The sequence below is a fragment of the Zingiber officinale genome, chromosome 7A, assembly GCF_018446385.1.
Source record: "Zingiber officinale cultivar Zhangliang chromosome 7A, Zo_v1.1, whole genome shotgun sequence".
NCBI classification, from domain to species: Eukaryota; Viridiplantae; Streptophyta; class Magnoliopsida; order Zingiberales; family Zingiberaceae; genus Zingiber; species Zingiber officinale.
In genome coordinates this window covers 128508691-128532571 of record NC_055998.1, presented here as the reverse complement: position 1 = coordinate 128532571, position 23881 = coordinate 128508691, and the positions used below count along the sequence as shown (strand labels likewise).

Below are 23881 nucleotides of genomic sequence, written 5' to 3'. Positions count from 1 at the left end.
TTGCAATGAATGAGACTGAATAACATATATGAAAATGGTCGAACAAAATGATTGTTGCAATCATCCTACCATAGACTGAAGTATCAATATTTACTACCATGTTAACTTGTTCATACGGTGATTGTAAAGAAGTAGAGCTTCAAGACGACAGCAAGGGCCAACTGCAGCAGAAATATTCCGGCGACGATTAGGAACCACCTATCTCCAGATGACATAATGTGTGTGCGAAGATTAAGTGCGACAAAGGTTGCAGACATGAATCCTGCAATGCCGACGATCACCCATCTGAAGATTTCCACGGGTACAATGGAGAGGCACTGCAATGCACAATAATGACAGATGAACAAAATAGTCATGAGCTAACTTTTATTCTAATGTAATCAAACAAATCTGTTATTAGTATACACTAATGACTAATAGAGCAACATTAAGACTGATGTAATAATAGGAGCTATGGCTACAATAACCTCACACAAGGGCATATATCCTTTGATTGAGAACATATGAAAAATCTAAATACTTTAGATGTATAAATTTTAACGAATCGATCTGGAACACTATCCAATGGTTGTGACTAAGAAGACCTATCCAAGTTTAAGCATCTACGGTATTATATGGAACAACACATATAGAAACGAGAATTGTAGCTACTAATAGATTGCTTCCTCAAAGTATTAACGAGAGGGGTACTACTGGGCTTTCAATTCCTTGAGTACTTGTCGATGATCTCGGTTGTGCTCACAGAAAAGGTTATAAACATGGACCAGATTGATCTATTTTAACGATCAAGGATAGAGTATCAGTTACTTGAAACCCAATCGGAGCTTTAAGATAGCAATAGCAAGGAAAGAGAACCTTCACATAACTCAAGAGAGGTTGACAATAGGGGTGAAACTGAATCAAGTTGTATCAAAACAATTCAAGTAACAGAAAGAAGCCCAATCAAAATCCAAACAAAAAAAATATTGATGGAGAAAGAAACAAAAAAGAACAAGCCTATTTTTTCAGTTCAGTTTGGCAAAACCAACCCAGAAAGGATTCAGATTGCCAAAAACAAAAAAGAAGAAGAAGAAAAACTCACGATGGAACCATTTAAAAAAAAACAATTTTTTGGGTTCAATTTGGGTCTGATGTTCGTGTTATTCAGTGCAAGGACCAAAGAATATCCTCACACATATTTATATAGTATATTGTGTATGTATGGACCATGGTACATACAATAGGATATATCATATGTGATATATATGACACGGTTTATGATATACATGACATATAGTGTATATATTATGATACTGAAGTGAACCAGGCTGTGTACTAGGTTTTGATGTTCATACACAAACCTGAAAATCACACTGAAATTCTCAAAAAAAAAAAAAAAAAAACTGGAGTTTAAAGTCGATTTATTTTCAGGTTGAATCAGAAAAGTTGGGTATTTCTGCTCGTCTCTACTTGAGATGTAAGCTATGGCAATGATGCAAAGAAGTTCTAAAATCAAATAATATGAATGATCCTTAGTCTAAATCATGATAAATACACAAAGAAGAAACAATAAATAAATGTAACATATAGCTTACCAGAGCAGGAATGAATACAAACAAGGAATAGCCATATAAACACCAAAGTTGAACAAGACCAGATGGTGTTGAGAAGTATTTAAGTATGATGAATAAACCAAGGGGGACAAAGGTGACATAGCCATAGAATAAACCAGCAGACCAAGTGACCAAATTGATATCATAGTCCCACTCTTTATGCTGCAACTTGTGTGCTAAATATGTGACAAATGTGCCAATGGCAGCTGCCACAAAGATCAAAGTGGTGCATATCCAGAATGGACCATATCTGCAAAAGGTAGCAAAAGTAGTTAAAACCACAGACTTATTGGTATTGCAACTGGGTCATCTCATCTAGGCTGAAAGGCTTCAAGAACAACGAAGGGTGTGTGTTCACAAACAATGAGATGAAATATTCTCAAAATATAGAAAGTAGAAACTTAAAAAGCGTCAGATTTAGAACAAACAAGATGGTTTTTGATGGATTGAAAATTACAATGACAATCAGGATCTAATACACAATCTAAAGACCACAAACCCCAGTATATCCGATTCAATTCTACAAATGAATCTGAAATGAAATGAAAATTCTTTTGCATTGAAGTTCATGTATTTCTAGATCAAAAGCACATTTTGCTTCCCCCAAAGTGTTCCTTTGTGGTCAACCTCAGAGATGCAATACTACAAAATGGCATTAGAATTTACCTTAATTATGTAGAATGTTCCTGTCCAAGGGTGGTCTGGAAATGTTGAATCTCAGAGGGCATTCAACATTTACTAAAGATAAGCATTTGGGGATATTTTCATAGTTTTTGAATTCTAATGAAATTTTTGGCAAGTTTGGGAGGGGAACTGAAACTCTTCCTGGTTATACTACAGTATCATTTTCAATAGTCGGTTAGCTTATTATATGGAAAATAATTGCATCACATTTCAAAAATATGTGCTATACCGCTTGGTTAAGTTTTCTTGACATTTCTAACAGAATACCTGTCAAATTTGAGGGCAAATGCCCAAAAATCTAAATTCTTTATTATTTCAAAGAAGCAATTGAATTTGTTGTGTCTCTTGGGACTACAACTCTGCTTGCATGGGCACTTACATGATATTCACTACAACTGTCCCGACAGGCTAGATAATCCTAATACAAAAGTAAATCAATATGAAAGTCTATATAGTTAAATCTAGCTTTATTAGTTGGCAAATTCTTCTCTTTGGATCTTGCTTTATCCATTGACCAATTTTCTAATAGTGATTGACTTCCAAGTTAAAATTATTGGATGGCAAAATGAGAGGTTGAATTAGAAGCTGAAATACCGTAATGTTCCCAATCCCTTCAACAAGTTACTAAAGTGCAATAGGATGGAAGTGTTGGAATCTGTCTTCCTGACACATGTGATCCAGCACCATCAATCTAAAAAAAAAAAAAAGAAGCTAAATGGGAATATGCTGACAAGCCCCAACTCCAAGGCAGGATAGAAGGTTTCCTGATGGCATGTGAAATGAGCCAGTTTATGAATAATTCATGGTTTGCTGGTGGCATGTGAAATGTGCCAGTTTATGAGTAATTCATCTATCTGATTGGGAACCTCGACATAGGTGTATAAACTAGAGCATATTAGAGAACATTGGCAGAACATCTCTAAGGAAGTTTGTGGACCACTTTGTTGACATGAATTGGCATGATATCCTCAATGGTCAAACATAAGTCACCATCATCCAAAGCCTACTAGTCTCGCAGTGACAATTGTAAACATAACTTCTGTATATTTGAATACCATGGGCTAAGCTCTAACCTTTCCATATGCCATAAAGTTTAACCAGAATTCAATTCATCCAGTGAAGTAGAGCTATGCAATGACTATTGTATTTCAAACATCCAAGTTGCATAAAGGAAACATAAGCCTAAGAAATGATAAGACCTATGTTACAAAATGATAACGAGATGATGGTTGAAAAATTCATAATGAAACGAACCTAAAGGTTTCACATGAAAGTAGTTAACTGGACGAATTTACCACATTTAGCGTGAGAAGGCAGGAATAGCTAGTAACTAAATATTGAACCAGCATATTAGAGGAAAGTCATATAATGAAAACAATGCACATACAGATCCGGATTATCAGATGTCTTCTCAGTGAAAGTTCCTCTGAACGGGAAAAGGGAATCTTTAATCCTTTCCAGAACGTCAGCAGTATCGACATCGAAATAAGGTTTGTAAGCACCCACAGTGAACGCATGCATCCATCCCGACTGCTGAGGTTCATCGGAGCTCCCATGCGCAGGCTTCGAGAATGTATCTACCAAATCAAAACCCCGGTTCCTAATGAGAATCCAAGAGAAAGCACTTCCAGAAACAACACGATCGAATACGAAAGAAAAGGTACCGTCAGCATCGGAAGGGGGACGGAAGACAGGAATCTTGCCCTGGGAATCCGAAGTCGGTGGAAAGGTCTGTAAATTAGACTCTGCAGCACAGAAACCAAGCAAGAGGATAGCGATTTGAGATAGTAATTTGACAGAAGATTGTCATTCTTAGGGTCAATTGTACCTTTGAACTTGAGGGCGACGTGATCCGGACCGGAGACAACGGCCTGGCAAAGGAGATCAAACGAGATCGAATCAGATCCGGGAGGATAAGAGGAGAGGAATTGAAGAGGAAAGACATACTGTACCGGAACGGATCCGGAGATATTCCCACCGCTGTTGTCGTTGCCGATGGAGGTGTATCCGCCGCTCGACATCATCTTCGCTCTTCTTCGGAGAACTCGCCCTCGAAGGAAAGCTTCCCAGATCCAGTCCAGAAACGAGCCAACGACGAGGAGAAGACTCGAAAAGAAATAGACCGAGTCGGAGTTGACCCGACTATACGAGACCTATAAATATCTCGCTCGAATCAGACCAAACCGGTGTCCATCAATCAATACCGCATTTAAATATAATTGAGCAAAAATAAACAGGTGCTCTAAATTAAAAGAAACATAATATGAGTTTTTTTTTCTTATAAAATCAAATGAGTGTCAATCTCAAGATTTTTTTCAAAAATTATCTCTTGTTTGAGTATTAGCTATGGGAGAGCAACGTGTATCAACTATAGGTAGTTTATAGAAACTACTTAATACTATCAAAAAAAAAAAATTGTATATATATATATATATATATATATATACATATATTTTAAAATTTAAAATGAGTTTAAGATTTAAAAATTAAGATTTATACTGTGCAAAAACTACTCAATAGTTCCTACCATGTATAAAAATTACTCGATAGCGGATACAAAGTATAGAAGCTACTAGTAGTTACACCAATGTATTTAGAATGAATTTATGATTTAAAATTTATACCCTATAAAAGTTACTCGATAGCTATTATAACATGTAGAAGATAGTCGATAGCTGTCACACCATATAAAAGTTATATAATAACTACTACAAACATGTTTAGTGTGAATTTATGACTTAGGGTTTAGGATATCTGAATGCTATTATATTAAAATATATTTTATCAATTTAATTAAAATTATTTAATCTTCATCAAAATAATTTTAAAATAATTGTATATACTATTTTTGATATAATAGTATTTAGATATCCTAAATCAAAATCATAAATCCTAAACTTATAGTAAGTAGTTACTAAATAGTTTTATACATTGTAGCAATTGCCAAATAGCTTCTACATGTGTGAAAGTTATCCAGTAGTTGCTATACATTGTACATATGTCTCAACATGCTAGATAGGGAGAGGAGTTACAGACTATACTCTATCCATCGATGTTGTAAATGGTATTTATTATGAGGTTGAAAAGGCACTTCATCTACATTGGCTCTTAGCAAAAGTTGTATATGATATTGTGATGCCTCCTAGGGTTAAGGGTTGTCCCAACTCTTCATCAACTAATGAAGTGGAAGACCTAAGAAAAGAAAATCAAGAATTGAAGGATCAAGTCACAACAGTAGAGGAGTCGATTGATAATCAAGTCAAGACGACAGTAGAGGGACATATACAAGAATTCTTCGTTTGCATTTCATTAATGAGTCCTTCTACTTTTACAACGTCATATGATTTTAATTCTCAGGAGACTCAGAACTTGACTTAGCTTTTTTGTTAATAATTCATAAAAAATATAAAATAATTTGGTTATTTTTGATACTATATACATCTCTAATTGTATTATATTTTTTTAAAGAATAATATAGATAAAGGTATATTCTATCACTATCATACATCCAAATTTTCATTAAGATCAGTGGCATAGTTAGAATTTGCAATCAGGAGGAGCGAATTCAAGTTGATCACGACATACTACTAAGGTCAAGCCCAACCTCGCTACCTCACTGCAAGGCCGCAACAAAGGAAAGACCTCATTGTGAGGCTATGGCCAAAGCGAGACCTCGCTGTGAGGCCACCGCCAAGCAGTCACTAAGAGAGGAGAGGGAACGGGAGAAGATCGTGCATACCGACGAGATGCATGCCAGTGCTAGAGATCGAAGAGGAGAGGAGAGGAGCATGTCAGAGATAGGAGAGAAGGTCGATCATAGAGGAAGATTTTAGGGCTCTGGGAAGAAAAATCGAGAATAAAAATATTAATTAGAAAGTTAATTAGTGACAGAAACTTAATTGAGTTGCTAAAATAGAGACGAAAATTTATTTTGTTGCTAAAATAGCGAGGGAATTAAGTTTTCGTAGCTAATTAAAGAGGTTAAATAAGTATAGAGATGGAATTGATAATGAAATTTAATTGCAGGTTTTCTTGTAGTGAATCATATAATGAGAAATAATCAATGATATTATTTAATTGATCAAATTTTGAATGATCGTCAATGAAATTGATCACCTTCATAAACAAATCAAACATTAAATGCATAGAAGATCTCAATATCTATAAATATTTGACATACTTAGCTAGAAAATAAATTATAAATATATGAAAAATTAACACTATATGTTTTTCCAACACTTAAATTCGTAATCAAAAGAGATAAAGCAAGAAAACTTTGCCTCAATCAAAATGCGTTTGTTGTGGAGCGTCGGCAAAGTGATGATGGCAGTGCTGTAGCAAATGACAATGGTGTTGGTGATAACGACGATAGCAACGTGGATGACAACAACATCAATGTACGACAAAGAATTTTGAGGGTAAAATTAAAATTAGGGAAAGAATAATAAGGGGATTATGAGAGGAAAAAGACCACAGGAGAGAAAAAAAGGGAGGAGATTAGGAGGAAGAAAACACATGAAGGGAGAGGGGAAAAAAGTACCGGCAATGGGAGAGAGAAAAAATTGGCGGAAAGAGAGAAAAAAAAGTTTGGATTTTTGTTTGTTTTAATTGAACATTTTATGAAAAAATCTTGAATTTTTAGAATTTATAACTAAATCCTTTTTTTTTTAAAAAAAAATCATTGTATTAATCCCCCCCCCCCCCCCCCCCCCAATTTCAGAGGGGGCGGTCGCACCCCCTGGGCCTCATGTAGCTATGGCCCTGATTAAGATATATATTTTTTGAAATATGTTAAACTTATATAATCAGTTTTTGTATTTTTCTATAAATAGTTTGGACTTTGTGTATAACTTAACTTTAGATTAATGTATATTTAGTTTAACTTTAGATTCATATATGAATAGAGTTTGGTTCAAAATAGAAAAATGTAGTGAACATGTCACTATGTGCTTGTATTTTATAGTAATCTATTTTATTGTACTTGCTGCATGATCGAATGATGAGATGTGACGATGATGAATGTACTAGTTTTTTATCATGATCATATATTGTATTTGAACTCTGTGTTTGTTTTTACGGCAATTTACCAAAACACGTACTACGGTTAATGTATTTACCAAAAAGCGCATCACAGTTTTGTATTTACCAAAAGGCGGAGTTTACCAAAATCAATCCCCAGATTACCCCTCTGGCTAACCTGGCAGCCGCCTTTTTCAAACACATTTTTCCAAGCATCCAAGCCGAAAGTAGAATAGAAAAATAATTTGTGGTTCGGATACACGTCTTCTCACCGTCTCTCTCCCTTCGTCCCTCTGTGTGGTGTTATAAACTTGAAATAAAAAAAAATATGAACCCTGCGCTTGCCATTACTGCTCGTGGTGGTTGGCGATTGCAATAGACCAGTTAGGTTTATGGCATAATTGCGTAAGAGTTGCTAGAAGAGACCAAGGACAAATTAAGTTAAGAAGGTCAGCCGAGAAGGACAAACTTCTTGCAAGAGGGAAATGAGTAGAAGCACACATTTAAAGATTTAGACATGTATGTATGGATTTTTTTACTGTAAAATAGGGTAGTGAAGGTAAATAAAAAGTACATCATTTGTCTGTGAAGGGTGGCAGCAAAAAGTGGTATTATGGTTAATTTTGGTTGTGTGGGGAATAATATTCAATAACACCTGAATTATGATGTAATAGAAGACTTAATCGATTTAATTCATGTTAGTTTTTGACGTTGATAGTTAAGTTTGGCTAGGGTTTAGTCAGTGGTGGTCCTAGTTTACAAGAAGTATCTGCTTCAAAAGTGGCTTGATATCTATGAGATCAGGCCCAACGTGGGCCTAATATCATAGATATCAGGCCCACATAGAACCTGATATCGATAATGTGTAATGTGGTTAAAACTTTGCTTTTACATCAGACCGTTCCTAGTTTGAGCAAAATTACAATTTAACTACAAAAAATGATTATGTAGTTGCAAATTTACTAAAATAGTTTTTTAATTTATTTATCAGGGATGATCATATAACTGACAAAATTCTATCTGAGATATGGAATACTCTTGATGCAACTTCTAGCATTGTACATGCAGATAATGTAGGAGAAGTATCCAGAACAAATATTCCATCATCTTCACAGTATACTTGTGTGCATAACACAAATAGAAATACGAGCAGTAATTTCACATTTGATCTAAATGAAGAAGCTAGTATTCAAGAAGATGAGGTTCTGAACCCGTGTGCAACACTTGTTGATTACTATGAGCCTAGTTGGAGTGAGGAGGAAGGGTATTATAACCGAAATGGAGAGGAAATGCAATGCAATACAAATGTACAAGAATTCTTTGCCGATGATATGCAGATTGAACAATATGAAATATCTCAAGAGCAGTATAGTGACTTAGAGGAGAAGTTCCCAATAGCTGATGATCCAAATATTCTAAATTCTCGATTGCTCCAAAGGCCAATTGAAGAGGCAACAAATCAACATGAATTTTTTGTAGGACAGATATTTCAGTCTCGACAAGAGTTCAAGAATCAACTTGTGAAGCATGCCATGGTTAAACATATGAGATATAACCCAGTTGACACTCGGAAAAATAAAGTAAAAGTTGTCTGCTTCAATCAACCGTGTAAGTGGAGAGTAGTTGCCAGGGGGGATGTCGAGTTCATTGTTACGAAATATATAAAGGAACACCAATGTGGCACCATTAGGGAAAGTGCTGATCATCAAGCATGCTCTTCATCCTTTGTAGCTTCTTTTGTTAAAGAGCAATTTCTTGCTAATGAACAATACAAGCCAAGTATGATTATAGTAGATATAAAAGCTAGGTTCGGAGTGACCATATCCTACAGAAAAGCATACATAGCTCGAGAGAAAGTGATGAAGAAAGTTGTTGGAGATTATGACCAAGCATATAGAGATCTTCCACTATATCTGCGTGAGTTAAGAGTCAGGGATCCTGAAACCTATGTGGCACTACACAGGAATGGGGATAATCAGTTCCAACGCTGTTTTTGGAGTTTTGAAACTTGTAGAAGAGTATTCAGGTCTTATCTTCGTAAATTAATTGGAATTGATGCCACACACTTAAGAGGCAAATATTCGGGTGTGTTGTTGATGGCTACATCAATAGATGTTAATGACAATGCCCTCCCAGTAGCCTTTGGAATCGCTGAAGTTAAATGTGGGTCCGCATGGGAGTGGTTTCTGGATCATACGAAGAGATTCTTTAATGTTGATCCAGAGTGAGTATAGTATCAGATAGACATCGTGACATTATATCAGCAGTTAGGAAAGTCTACCCTACTGCCCATCATGCTTTTTGTTGCCACCACATGTCTTGCAATATGGTAACAGATACTGGCAGAAGGTCAGATTTAGGGTTGTTTTGGGCAGTGCTAGCAAACACAACACTACAATATGATCTCATAATGCAGTCCATGCTTGAAAAACATCCAGATGCTCATAAGTGGCTTGAACATTGACCCTAAAAGATGGGCTAATGCACACTTTAGTGGCAGAAGGTACACAATGCTAACCACCAATTGTGTAGAGAGTTTAAATGCTTTGTTCAAGGAGACGCGTGAACTTCCCATAAACAGGTTAATTGATAATACCAGAAGAAAGGTAGCTCAATGGTTCTTTAACTGTAGGGACGAAGCGTCGAAATGGTATGTAGCGTTGACACCTCATACTACCAAAGAAATACAATCAAGGAGAGAGAAAGCTAGACGATATAAAGTCTTCCCCTACTCTCAATCCGAAATGGAAGTAGAGACATGGGGTGCTTCATACATTGTTGATTTGGAGAGGAAATATTGTAGCTATGGGGAGTTTCAAATTTTAGGATTGCCTTGCTACATGAAATCCGTCATCATTCACCGGAACATGGATACACTCCCATATTGTGAACATTATTTTCTTCACAGAATTGGAATGTGACATACATGGATCGTATTTATCCCTGTCGAAGCAAGGAATTTTGGCCTAGGGGAGTAAACAACATTATAGTTCTATGTCCTCGTAGCCTTGTGCAGCCGGGTAGGCGAAAGAAGGCAAGGATCGAGTCGAAACATAATGGGAAGGTAAAAGTCAAATGCAGCAGGTGCAAACAACTGGGCCATAATCGGAGGACCTGTAGAATGCCGCCAGCCCCTGGTTCTTGAATTAATTGTAAATTGGAGGAGTTGATCCATATGTTTTGTATGCAGTACATACATAGGATTGTAAGAAAAATAGTTTTGGAAAGTGATGTTTCAGTTATATCATTTTATGGAGTATTTAATTTGTGTTACAGTTTTATGGTAGGTATGAGAAGTGTAAATCATCACCTGCAAGGCAGAAATAATACTTCACACCATATCTCCATTGTGTCAAATAAAAATGCGATACATTTCCATTCAACAGGAAGGGGTTCGTAATTTCAAAGTCACATTAATATGTAGTGAAATATAGATGTGTTAAAACATGCACAAAGGGAGTGTAGTAATCCATTCCATAGGGTAGAAAAGAAAAGGTGTGCACTGTTCCGTGCCAACTGGCACGGAGCCATACTTCGTAATCTATGGTGTATAAATTATGTTTGACAGCATAAATACCATCTCCCCACCATGACCTTCACAGGGGACTTGATTTCATGAAAATCCAAGTAGGGGAGGGCCATCAGTGGATTTTGGTCAAAACCCACTGATGGACCTAAACACATCGGATTGAACTCATTTCAGCACTAGTGGTATTCTGGAGTTGCAAGGACTCAGAATCTGGTGGCAAATCATTATTTAAATATTTATAGGTGCTGGGAAAAATTTAAAATACAATCAGCCTCCGTTGGGCCTGATATGCTTGGATATCAGGCCCAACGTGGGCCTGATATGAACGTGGGCCTGATATGAGTGCATATCAGGCCCAACGTGGGTCTGATATGAATATCATTTAATAAAGTAGTATTCTATCTCCCCCTAATATAAACTCCAAGCATTCTTACAGGGGCCTGATCAAAATAATAAAATAACATCAATTTTAATAGTCACCTTCCATAGGGTAGAAAAGAAAAGGTGTGCACGGTTCCTTTTCGGCATCGGCTATGATTTTGTCTTTTACAGTTAAAATTCTGTTATCCACGTCAGAATTTATAGTGTCAGCCTTGTTGCCACTCGTATCCCGTTCTTTACGCAGTTCACTTATTTGTTGATCCTTTTCTTTAAGCATAGCTTCCATATCAGCAATCACAATATCCTTTGCTGCTACTAGACTATCCTTTTCTTCTATCACCGTTGCCAGGTTTTTATTAGCTTCCTCCAAACTTTGAGAAGCTTTATATAATTCTTGCTTTAAACTCTCAATTTTGTTATCCTTTTCCTTGCACAAACTACAATCTACGGTATCGTCACACTGGAGTTGGCCTTCTTCGGCTTGATGTAAAGATCCTTGGCCAACCAACTCAAGATACTCAGATGGCTGAGGCCGGTTTGGTAGTAAATTCAACTCTGATTCTGTCGGAATTAAATCTACTAAAATTTTATCTGCAGTTACACGGTCTATCATTTTTTTTACTGTGTCAACATGATAGTTAGGCCACCTCCATCGTAGTATTCTTGGCAATTTTTCTGGATGGTCTGGATGAATAATGCTGATGTGCTCACACACCCATACCTACAATATGATTATAAAAATAATTCATAATCTTTACACATATCTTGCTATATATGTAATCGGACTTATAGCTAAAATATTTGGAAATCCCTTTAGCAAGGGGGCCTTGGGCGTTGCATCAGCAACCTGTGGTTTTGGTCTTAATGTAAGCTCCAATCCAATGGAGTCTAATTGTTGAGCCATGAAACTGTATACTGCATTGCACCAGTTAAACCTAGCTAAGTTGTCAAAATCATCTACACAGTCAATTAGGGAGAGCACAGGTATTCTGAGAACACTGCTACTCCCACAAAACAGAACAGTTGTAAAAAAATACAGGATAAAAAGCTGACAGTACAGCTTGTCGTTTGATCTAGACTTCCTAATCAGTTTCTCTAAATGTTTGGCAGAACAATCCGATTCTCGGAAAAACTCCATGTACAGTGCGCTTGAAGCCTCATTTAAATCGAGACGAACTATATCTCCATTGTCGGGTAGGCCAAGAATCAGTCCCACATCTACCTTTGTAAAATTGAGCTTCTTCCCATGGAAGATAAAGTTTTTTTCCTCATGATCCCAGTTATCAAACATATTTTGTACCAGAGCTCTTACAAAAGAACTATCAAGGAGGTCGAGGATCCAGGAAAAAGGTGTGCCTCGAATCATCTGTTCTTGTTCTGCAGTCGGGTTAACAGAAGAGATAAACTTTCTGAAGTGGCAAATGGTACTTTTCCAGTTCATTCTTTTAGTTCTTCCTCTGTTGACGTAACTTTGATAATTTGGTCGATCAGCACACAGACTTGTGGAGACTTCTTTTGTTTCCATTGCGAACCTACGTACTGTATAACCACACACAGAAAAACAACTCTTAGTTCCCGTAATAACGACTACGCTCTTATTCTAACACACCCACACAAACCCTAGGTTAACCGGTTATAGAAAGCTTAACTAAATGAGCAACCGACCTCCGTACGGAAATGATTCTTGAACGCCGGTGAAGGAAGAGTGGGTTTTGGCCCGGAGCTGCGTTGAATGGCTTCGAGAAGAAGATGAAGACCGAAGCAGGAGAGTGTGCGCTTTTGCAGATTGAAACTTGGGCCTGATATCTCATTAATTTATTTTATTTAATCGCCTCGATTTATGTGTAAGATTATTTATTATTATTTTGAAATATTACTTTTTATATTATCAGCCCCACGTTGGGCCTGATATCCAAGCATATCAGGCCCAACGGAGGCTGATTGTATTTTAAATTTTTCCCAGCACCTATAAATATTTAAATAATGATTTGCCACTAGATTCTGAGTCCTTACAACTCCAGAATACCAGTAGAGCTGAAATGGGTCCAATCCGATGTGTCTAGGTCCATCAGTGAGTTTTCACCAAAACCCACTGATGGCCCTCCCCTACTTGGATTTTTCATGAAATCAAGTCCCCTGTGAAGGTCTTGGTGGGGAGATGGTATTTATGGTGTCAAACATAATTTATACACCATGGATTACGAAGTATGGCTCCGTGCCAGTTGCCATTTATAAGTGTCAAGGCCACTTTGGGCCTGATATGCTTGGATATCAGGCCCACGTTGGGCCTGATATCCAAGCATATCAGGCCCAACGGAGGCTGATTGTATTTTAAATTTTTCCCAGCACCTATAGATATTTAAATAATTATTTGCCACCAGATTCTGAGTCCTTGCAACTCCGTAAAACCACTAGAACTGAAATGGGTCCAATCACAGGTGTGTCTAGGTCCATCAGTGGGTTTTGACCAAAACCCACTGATGGGCCTCCCCTACTTGGATTTTCATGAAATCAAGTCCCCAGTGAAGGTCTTGCTGGGGAGATGGTATTTATGGTGTTAAACATAATTTATACACCATGGATTACGAAGTATGGCTCCGTGCCAGTTGCCATTTATAAGTGCCAAGGCCACTTTGGGCCTGATATCCAAGCATATCAGGCCCAACGGAGGCTGATTGCATTTTAAATTTTTCCCAGCACTTATAAATATTTAAATAATGATTTACCACCAGATTCTGAGTCCTTGCAACTCCAGAATACCACTAGAGCTGAAATGGGTCCAATCCGATGTGTCTAGGTCCATCAGCGGGTTTTCACCAAAACCCACTGATGGCCCTCCCCTACTTGGATTTTCATGAAATCAAGTCCCTGTGAAGGTCATGGTGGGGAGATGGTATTTATGGTGTCAAACATAATTTATACACCATGGATTACGAAGTATGGCTCCTTGCCAGTTGCCATTTATAAGTGCCAAGGCCACTTTGGGCCTGATATGCTTGGATATCAGGCCCACGTTGGGTTTGATATACAAGCATATCAGGCCCACGTTGGGCCTGATATCTAAGCATATCAGGCCCAACGGAGGCTGATTGTATTTTAAATTTTTTCCAACACCTATAAATATTTAAACATTTATTTGCCACCAGATTCTGAGTCCTTCCAACTCCAGAATACCACTTGCGCTGAAATAGGTCCAATCCGATGTGTCTAGGTCCATCAGTGGGTTTTGACCAAAACCTACTGATGGCCCTCCCCTACTTGGATTTTCATGAAATCAAGTCCCCTGTGAAGGTCTTGGTGGGGAGATGGTATTTATGGTGTCAAACATAATTTATACACCATGGATTACGAAGTATGGCTCCGTGCCAGTTGCCATTTATAAGTGCCAAGGCCACTTTGTTGGATCGAGACGCACTAGAGGGGGGGTGAATAGCGCTCGTGGCTATAATCGTTCAATTATCGGAATCGTAAAACGTAAGAGTTAATGCAGCGGAATAAAATAACACAGAGAGACAAGGGATTTTTACTTCGTTCGGAGCCTGTGACGACTCCTACTCGAAGGCCTGCGATCCTTGATCGTTTTCCGTGGGCAACAACTATAAGCTCGACAAGAGTACAAGTATTACAGTTAAGTATTAAAAAGAATACAGTTATACCGACGACAATATCGTAATCTGAAGATTCAGAGCTCCGGGTCGTCGATGTCTCGCAACAGCACTTTGGAATCGTCTCGTGAGCAGCTTGTAGCAGTAAGATCACTTGAAAGTTGTTGTTTGAAGCTACTGGTCGAGACCCCTTATAAAGGGGGTTCAAGGCGCCTTATACTGTTCACCAAGGCGCCTTGAACGAGCCGAGTCACCCGCGTGGATCAGCACGGACCTGGTCGAACTCTATCTGGTTCAAGGCGCCTTCAGCCTATCCAAGGCGCCTTCAACCTCCGGGCGCCTTGAACTCCATTCAAGGCACCTCCAGTCTACTGCGGCTCTTTTATAAGGCATTGGGTGGCGCCTCGGTTCATCACCTTTATACTTTGGTCCTGCAAGATATGTTAATCCCAAAATACCTAGCACTAAGTTAGCACAAAACAATGATATAACTATTGAAATATTTAACAGTCTCTTGATTCGAGTCGACTTGGGTTTCCTACCGGAAACCCTAGGTCGACCCGACGCCTCTTGTTCCCTCTACGGGAACGCGTCCTCACCTACTACACTCGGGAGATTTACCTGTTGCCAGTCCTGATCGGCCGGACTTTGCTCGGCACTCGATGCTTCCGGACTTCTGCTGAACATCCGCTTCACCGGCCGGTTCAGACTTTCACCTGGTCTTTCTTCCTAGGGTTACCACCCCTAGGACTTTGCCTGAAGCCATCGACCGCCAAGACTTTCCGCGTAGGGTTACCACCCCTATGACCTAGGGTTACCACCCCTAGGGTTTTACCTTGCCTAACCGCAGTTAGGACTGAAACACTCAGCAAAAAGTCGTCAGATAACAAAGCACCTTAACTTTGAATCCTTTGCCATTATCAAAACTTAGGTTCGATCGTCGGATGCTTCCCGCACAAACAATCTCCCCTTTTGATTATGGCAATACGAATTCAAAGTTAAGAAAACAACATATACATAAAGTTAACCATGCTTAAGTAAATAAACTTCAAATGCAATAACAGTTAAGCTGGAAACTTTTAACTTGGTAATATTAGACTCCCCCTTAATAAAAGCCCTCCTTTATTAAATACTTTGAATTTTCCTTTAACTTTAATTTACCTACTCTCCCCCTTTGCCATATATCAAAAATAAACCAGTTTGAAAGTAGATTTGTATTTTTCTGAAGGAAAATTTTCAAAGAGGGATAACAATAAATTTTCTTCTTAGATTGCCAAATTTGAAAATACTTAGCTATATATTTAGCTTCGAAATGATTTGTATTGAGAAAATATTTTGCCAAATAGCTAAGTTTAGAGTACAATCTAACTAAGTCTAGTTAAAATAGTCTTAAAATTAACTAAGTTTGAAAATATGAGTATTTGAATTTTCAATAAAGGGATTTGCTTAGAAGTTATAAAATATGAGGTCACTTGAAAACTTTAAAACGTTATAAAAAGTTGACTAGATTTGAAAATATTTGAATACTCAATTACATGGACAAGTTTTGAAAAACTGTAATTAAGTTTTGAATATGCATTTTGAAGAAACTTTTGATAAAAAAATATTTAGTTTTAGGACACAGGGAGTAGCAGTAGTTTGTTTTCTAGTCCAAGCATGAGTCAAATTAAATTACTGAATTTAATTTGATTAAGTATCAGAGCCTTAAAATAATCAGGTAAAGTAATTTGATTAGAACCTTAAAGTACAATCATGCTTAAAAAAATTGAAACACACTTTTCCCAATTGTCTAACCTTTAGCTACTTGCTGATTGCCTAGAGGGCAGTAGCTTTCACATGGTTAGTCAAATTAAGTCCATTTGGTCCAGCTAGAGTTGGCTAGAGCTGGAAGACTTGACTTGATTATTATTTATGATGTGTTTAACGCCCAGACTCATATTGATGCACAAATATAAGCATTCCTGAGTCCAGGCTGTACCCTATGCACCTCACGCCATTCTAAGTTTGTCAAACACAAGCAAGGTATACCTAGGTGATTGTGAGATGCTCTGGCTTTAATCTAGGGGTACATGATATCTAGGGGAAAACCTAAGCTAAATCCAGAATTTTTGAAAATTCTAAGAAATTGGAGTTTTGAAATAAGTATTTTCCTAGAAATTTTAAAAGCAAATGATAACCAATTTAAAAAACATTGTCTATTCTACCCAACACATTCCTATTTGTCTTCTAAGTGAGCTGAACTCAAGTTCAGGTAAGGGTTTTGTGAAGATGTCAGCTAGATTTGATTTTGACTCAACATAGTTGAGTATAATATCACCCTTAGCGACATGATCCCTTACAAAATGGTGCTTTACTTCTATATGTTTAGTTCTTGAGTGATGAATTGGGTTTTTTGTTAAATTTATGGAACTTATATTATCAATTGAGATTTTTGTGTTATGATAGTTCAGTTGATAGTCTTTAAGAGTGTGCATCATCCAAAGCAATTGAGATGTGCATTCACCTAAGGCTATATATTCAGCTTCAGTGGTAGATAAAGCAACACAATGTTGCTTTCTACTTGACCAACTTACTAGGCATTGTCCTAGAAATTGACAACTACTACTTGTGCTTTTTCTATCTAACTTGCATCCGGCGTAATCCGAGTCAGAATAGCCAAGAAGGTCAAAGGTGCAAGTTCTAGGGTACCAGAGTCCTATATTTAGAGTACCTTTAATGTACCTAAGTATTCTTTTAACATAGGTTAAATGTGACTCTTTTGCACAAGATTGGTATCTTGCGCACATACCAACCGCAAATAATATGTCGGGTCGGCTTGCAGTTAGGTAAAGCAAGCTTCCTATGGCACTCCTATAGTACTTTGGATCTACTGGTTTTCCTTCAGGGTCAGAGTCTATGTTAATGTTGGTTGCCATTGGAGTATTTATTATTTTTGAATTTTCCATGCAGAATTTTTTAATTAATTCCTTTGCATATTTAGTTTGATAGATGTATATTCCATCTTTAGTTTGTTTTATTTGTAAGCCTAAGAAAAAATTAAGTTCACCAACCATACTCATTTCAAATTCATTTTCCATTAATCTAATAAATTCTTTTAAAAATTTAGAGTTATTTGATCCAAAAATTATATCATCAACATAGATTTGAGCTATGAAGATGTCTTTTTCTACAGTTTTTACAAATAGAGTTGGATCTATTTGACCTTGGTTGAAACCTTTGGATGTTAAGTGATTTGATAATCGTTCATACCATGCCCTAGGGGCTTGTTTAAGTCCGTACAAGGCCTTTTTTAACTTAAATACATGATTAGGATATCCTAAGTCCTCAAATCCTAGGGGTTGGCTTACATATACTTCCTCCTTAATAAATCCATTTAAGAATGCTGACTTGACATCCATTTGGTATAGTTTAAATCCTTTGTTTGCTGCATAGGCTAACAACATTCTAATGGATTCGAGTCTAGCTACTGGGGCATAGGTTTCATCATAGTCCAAACCTTCAACTTAGCTAAATCCTTTAGCTACAAGCCTAGCCTTATTTCTAATTATTTCGCCTTGATCATCTAGCTTGTTTCTAAATACCCATTTTGTATCGATTATTGATTTATTTGAGGGTTTAGATACAAGTTCCCAGACTTGATTTCTCTCAAATTGGGCTAACTCTTCCTGCATAGCTATGATCCAGTCAGGTAGTGCTTCTTCTATTGTTTTTGGTTCGATTTTAGAAATTAGGGCAATCTGACTGTGGATTCTATAGGAGGATCTAGTTCTGACTCCTAGGTTTGGATCACCCAAGATTTGATCAGATGGGTGTGAGGTACTGACCCTAGTTGGTCTTATAAGTGGGTCAGGGGCTGGTTCCTCTGGTTTATTAAGATTTGGTTGAATTTCATCATCTTCTATATTTCTTGGATCAACATCAACATTCTCATTTATATTTGGTAGATTATTTTCTTCATCAAATATTATATTAGTTGTTTCTTCAACTTTTAGGGTGTTTTGATTGTAGACTCTATAGGCTCGACTGTTTGAGGAGTATCCTAAAAATATTCCTTTGTTAGATTTGGGTGTGAATTTTCTTAAATAATCTTTAGTATTTAAAATGTGAACTTTACATCCAAATACTTTTAAATAATTTAAGTTAGGAATTTTATGATAATATAGTTCATAAGGAGTTTTCTTGTGAAATTTGTTGATCAAGATTCTGTTTTGAATATGATTTGCAGTATTTATTGCTTCAGCCCAAAATTGGTGATTTAAATTATATTCATTTAGCATGGTTCTAGCGGCTTCTTGTAGTGTTCTATTTTTACGTTCCACTAGACCATTTTGTTGGGGGGTTCTAGGACATGAAAATTCATGTTGATATCCATTTATTTTAAAAAGTTGGGTAAACCTATGATTTTCAAATTCTCCCCCATGATCACTTCTTATTCGTTTAATTTTAGTGTCTTTTTCATTTTCTACTAATTTGCAAAAATTACTGAATATTTCATAGGTTTCATCTTTTGTTTTTAGAAATTTTACCCATGTGAACTTAGAGTAGTCATCAATTATCACTAAACAATACTGGTTTTTGTTTAGTGACTTGGCTCCATGTGAATCAAATAGGTCAAGGTGAAGGAGCTCAAGTAAAGTGTTAGTTCTTTCTAGATTGGTTGACTTATGGGTTGACTTGGTTTGTTTTCCTTGTTGACAAGCATTACAGATTGAGTTTTCAATAAATTTTAATTTGGGCAAACCTCTAACTAGACCATTATGACTCATTTTTGAAATGAGTCTAGTGTGAGTGTGACACAATCTTCATAAATCAGTTTCCTCTTCTTGTGTTAGAAAACACTTTGTTGAGGATGTCGGTAGATTAATTGAATACATATTATTTATCCTAAGTCCTTTAAGTAAGATTTCAGGATTTTCAATGTTTTTAACTAAACACTTGGTTTTGTCAAAAGTTACTAAGTATCCGCTATCACACAATTGGCTTATACTTAGTAAATTAAACTTGAAATTTTCAACTAAAAGGACTTTTCAAATAATAAAATTGGAGTTGAGTTCGATATTACCTCTTCCGATTATCTTAAGTTGACCTTCGTTACCGAATGCAACTGATCCTAAGTTCTTGTACGTGAGTTTAGTAAACTTCAATTTATCTCCAGTCATGTGTCTGGAGCAGCCACTATCCAACATCCATTGATCCAATTCCTACATAGGACGTGGTTGAATTGTTTTAATGGATTTCACGATACTTAAATTGAAGTAAACTTGTTAGAGATAAATTTTGAAAGATTTTTGAAATTTAGTTTTGAAATAATTTTGAAGTTTAATTTCATTTCGAAGTTTAGTTTTTAAAATAATTTTGAAATTTAGTTTTTTAAAATAATTTTGAAATTTAAGTTTTTTTTATAAATAATTTTGAAATTTAAGTTTTTAAAATAATTTTGAAATTTTGTTATTAAAATAATTTTGAAATTTAGTTTTTAAAATAATTTTGAAATTTAAGTTTTTTAAAATAATTTTGAAATTTAGTTTTTAAAATAATTTTGAAATTTAGTTTTTAAAATTTTGAAATTTAGTTTAAAATAATTTTGAAATTTAGTTTTTAAAATAATTTTGAAATTTAGTTTTTTTTTTTTAAATAATTTTGAAATTTAAGTTTTTAAAATAATTTTGAAATTTAGTTTTTAAAATAATTTTGAAATTTAGTTTTTAAAATAATTTTGAAATTTAGTTTTTAAAATAATTTTGAAATTTAGTTTTTAAAATAATCTTGAAATTTAAGTTTTTAAAATAATTTTGAAATTTAGTTTTTAAAATAATTTTGAAATTTAGTTTTTAAAATAATTTTGAAATTTAGTTTTTAAAATAATTTTGAAATTTAAGTTTTTAAAATAATTTTGAAATTTAGGTTTTTAAAATAATTTTGAAATTTAAGTTTTTAAAATAATTTTGAAATTTAGGTTTTTAAAATAATTTTGAAATTTAGTTTTTAAAATAATTTTGAAATTTAGTTTTTAAAATAATCTTGAAATTTTAGTTTTTAAAATAATTTTGAAATTTAGTTTTTAAAATAATTTTGAAATTTAGTTTTTAAAATAATCTTGAAATTTAAGTTTTTAAAATAATTTTGAAATTTAGTTTTTAAAATAATTTTGAAATTTAGTTTTTAAAATAATTTTGAAATTTAGTTTTTAAAATAATCTTGAAATTTAAGTTTTTAAAATAATTTTGAAATTTAGTTTTTAAAATAATTTTGAAATTTAGGTTTTTAAAATAATTTTAAATTTTAGTTTTTTATTTTTTATTTTTTTTTATTTTTTTATTTTTTTTAAAAAATTTCTTAATCATCTCACCCGACCTAAATTTTCAATCAGGTAATCATATAATTGTTGTGAGATGAATTATAATTCAATTTTAAGGTTTGGGTTAACTTTGTGTTAGATTCAGGTTTAGCTTTGGGTTCAACAAGTAAGCATTCTTTGGATAAACTTCTGGGCTATGGTGAGTCACAAGGAACTCATTAAAGTAACCATGCCTTCGAGGTTTTCCAAATAGTCCTACCCATTGAGCTTAGTACTAAACCTTGGTCTAACTAGTTAGGATCCATTTAAGGGTAGCTTCGATCAGTTCCACTTGGCCAAATGCACCAGGTCGAAGCCATATCTTCCTAGACATGCGATGCCCAAGTTTCCCTAACGTACTATCATCCAAAAACTTCACTAGTACTGTGGGTCAAGTTAATCCTTGCCTTTTAATCTAACCTTAATTACCCTGCCGAGTAATCTACTCTTGTTTTACCCACTTCGGGTAGATTAGGTTCAGTTACCCTGCCGGGTAGTTTAGTTGGGGGTGCCAGCGAGTCTGGATCCTCCATCTTTATTTTGAGTTTTAATTTCAAGTCTTGAATTTAATTTTAAATTTTGAAGTTAATTTTAATTTCAATTTCGAATTTTGAATTTGAATTTTAATTTTGAATTTATAATTTAATTTTGAATTTTGAATTTAATTTTAATTTCAATTTCGAATTTTGAATTTTAATTTTAATTTTCAATTTAGAATTTTAAATTTTTAGGATTGTTTTTCTTTTTGCTCCCCCTGGATCATGGCCTCGATATGGTCTATCGAGGTAGTATATTTGATCCTTCGGAACCCAGTATTGGCCAAGTCCAACTTGATTGACCAAGTTAGACTTGGAGACCCATGCTTGGACTGATTTAATACTTTGTTTATTTATTAATGATAAATAAGATCTATATTTACTTTTGTATCCCAGCCCAGTTCTGTTGTAGACGGCTCTTTGTGTCCCAAGAATCAAGTCCAAATTCTTGGAGCCCAAAGTAAACCGTTCTAAGGTATTTTCTAAATCTTTAACCTGATTTGTTAGAGTTGAATTTTCTTCCTCAAGTTTTTGAACTTGAGTTGGAAATTCAGTCTGACTCTGGTCAGGTGAGGGTTTGGTGTCAGCCACTTCTTTAAGGACACTTACTTCCTTTAGAAGTGACTTAACTTTCAGGTTTGACTTAGCTAATTTGCGCAATAAATAGCTAACTAAAATGTTCAACCGGGAGATACTTACAGCGGGGTCTGGTCCTTCGGAAACGGATACGGATCCGTGGCTTTGCTCGGACTCTGCCTCAGACTCGCTCTCGCATCCATATTCAACGACTTGGTCCCGGGCCATTAATGCGAGTAGACTCGTTTGTTCGAGCTCGTCGTCGTCGTCCTCCGATGAAGATTCGTCCCATGTTGCCTTAAGGACCTTTTTCCTTCTTTGCTTTTTGACCTCCTTCAGGTTAGGGCAGTTGGATTTGATGTGCCCTTTTTGGTTACACCCGTAGCATGTAACTTCAAACTTCATCTTTGTATTTTGTGGGCCTTCCTTTGATTTTACTGCCTTCTTTAGATCTCTTTTGTCGAATCCTTTCGTCTTGTAGAGCTTCTTCACGAGGTTTACCAGCTCGGTTGTAATGTCACCTTCTTCATCGTCAGAATCTGGTTCAGCTTCTGATGCTGGTTCGGTTCTCCGTCGTGGTCTCGGTTCCCGGGTTCGGCTTGTACCTGCAACCAACGCAATACCTTTCTCGGTTGGCTGTGCATTAGTCTGCTCATGAAGTTCAAATTCACTAAAAAGTTCATCTAGTTTTAAAGAAGATAAATCCTTGGAAACTTTGTAGGCATCTACCATTGATGCCCACAATGTATTCCTTGGAAACGAGTTTAGGGCATACCTTATTACGTCCCGATTTTCTATCTTTTGGCCAATTCCGTGAAGAGAGTTAAGGATGTCTTGTATTCTCGCGTGAAGAGAACTCACCGTTTCGCCTTCCTGCATTTTTAGATTATATAATTTATTAAGCAAAAGATCTCTTTTACTTACCTTGGTGTCGTCAGTGCCTTCATGGAGTTCGATGAGCATTTCCCAGAGCTCCTTTGCAGAGGAGAACGGGCCAACTCTGTTGAGTTCTTCCTTGGTAAGACCACACTGGAGGGTGCAGGTAGCTTTGGCGTCGGCTTCCACCTTTTTTATTAGAGAAGCGTCCCACTTCTCGCAGGGTGTAGTTTTGTCGTCGTCATCGATTGGCAGTTTCAGTCCCGTCTTTATGATCATCCACGTTTCGAATTGTATCTTTAGATACGTTTCCATTCTTCCCTTCCAGTAGCCAAAATCCTCTCCGGAGAATAGCGGGGGACGTACAGTGCTGAAACCCTCTTGTTGGGCCATTTATAATATGTAACAAAAGAGAACAACAGAATATGTTCCAAGACTAAGTCTTGGATTAGTAGTGCTGGAATAAAGAATAATAAAAACGAACTCGAGTGGTGTTGCACCTACTTCGAGCAAAAGTCGATTCGAGGGAAACAAAAATTAGAATATAGCTATAAGGCTAAATTCTAATTCGACTCCAAAAAAAAAAAACTGCGAAAAATTTGTTTTGAAAGGTGGTTGCACCAATTCAAAACGACCCCTCTCGATACCAATTGTTGGATCGAGACGCGCTAGAGGGGTGAATAGCGCTCGTGGCTATAATCGCTCAATTATCGGAGTAATTAAGCAACGGAATAAAAAATAACACA

The 23881-nt window shown here is 36.0% G+C and overlaps 1 protein-coding gene across 1 annotated transcript; it reads right to left on the bottom strand.

The window, feature by feature from the left end:
- Window positions 1-4399, bottom strand: LOC122002495 (protein YIPF1 homolog). The gene is made up of 6 exons (XM_042557687.1): window positions 4229-4399; window positions 4105-4147; window positions 3941-4021; window positions 3664-3853; window positions 1575-1842; window positions 1-317 (listed from the first exon to the last, which is right to left on the bottom strand). Exons 1-6 carry the CDS (start codon window positions 4298-4300, stop codon window positions 111-113), a joined length of 861 nt encoding a protein of 286 aa, XP_042413621.1. The 5' UTR covers window positions 4301-4399; the 3' UTR covers window positions 1-110.
- Window positions 4400-23881: the final 19482 nt, after the last annotated feature.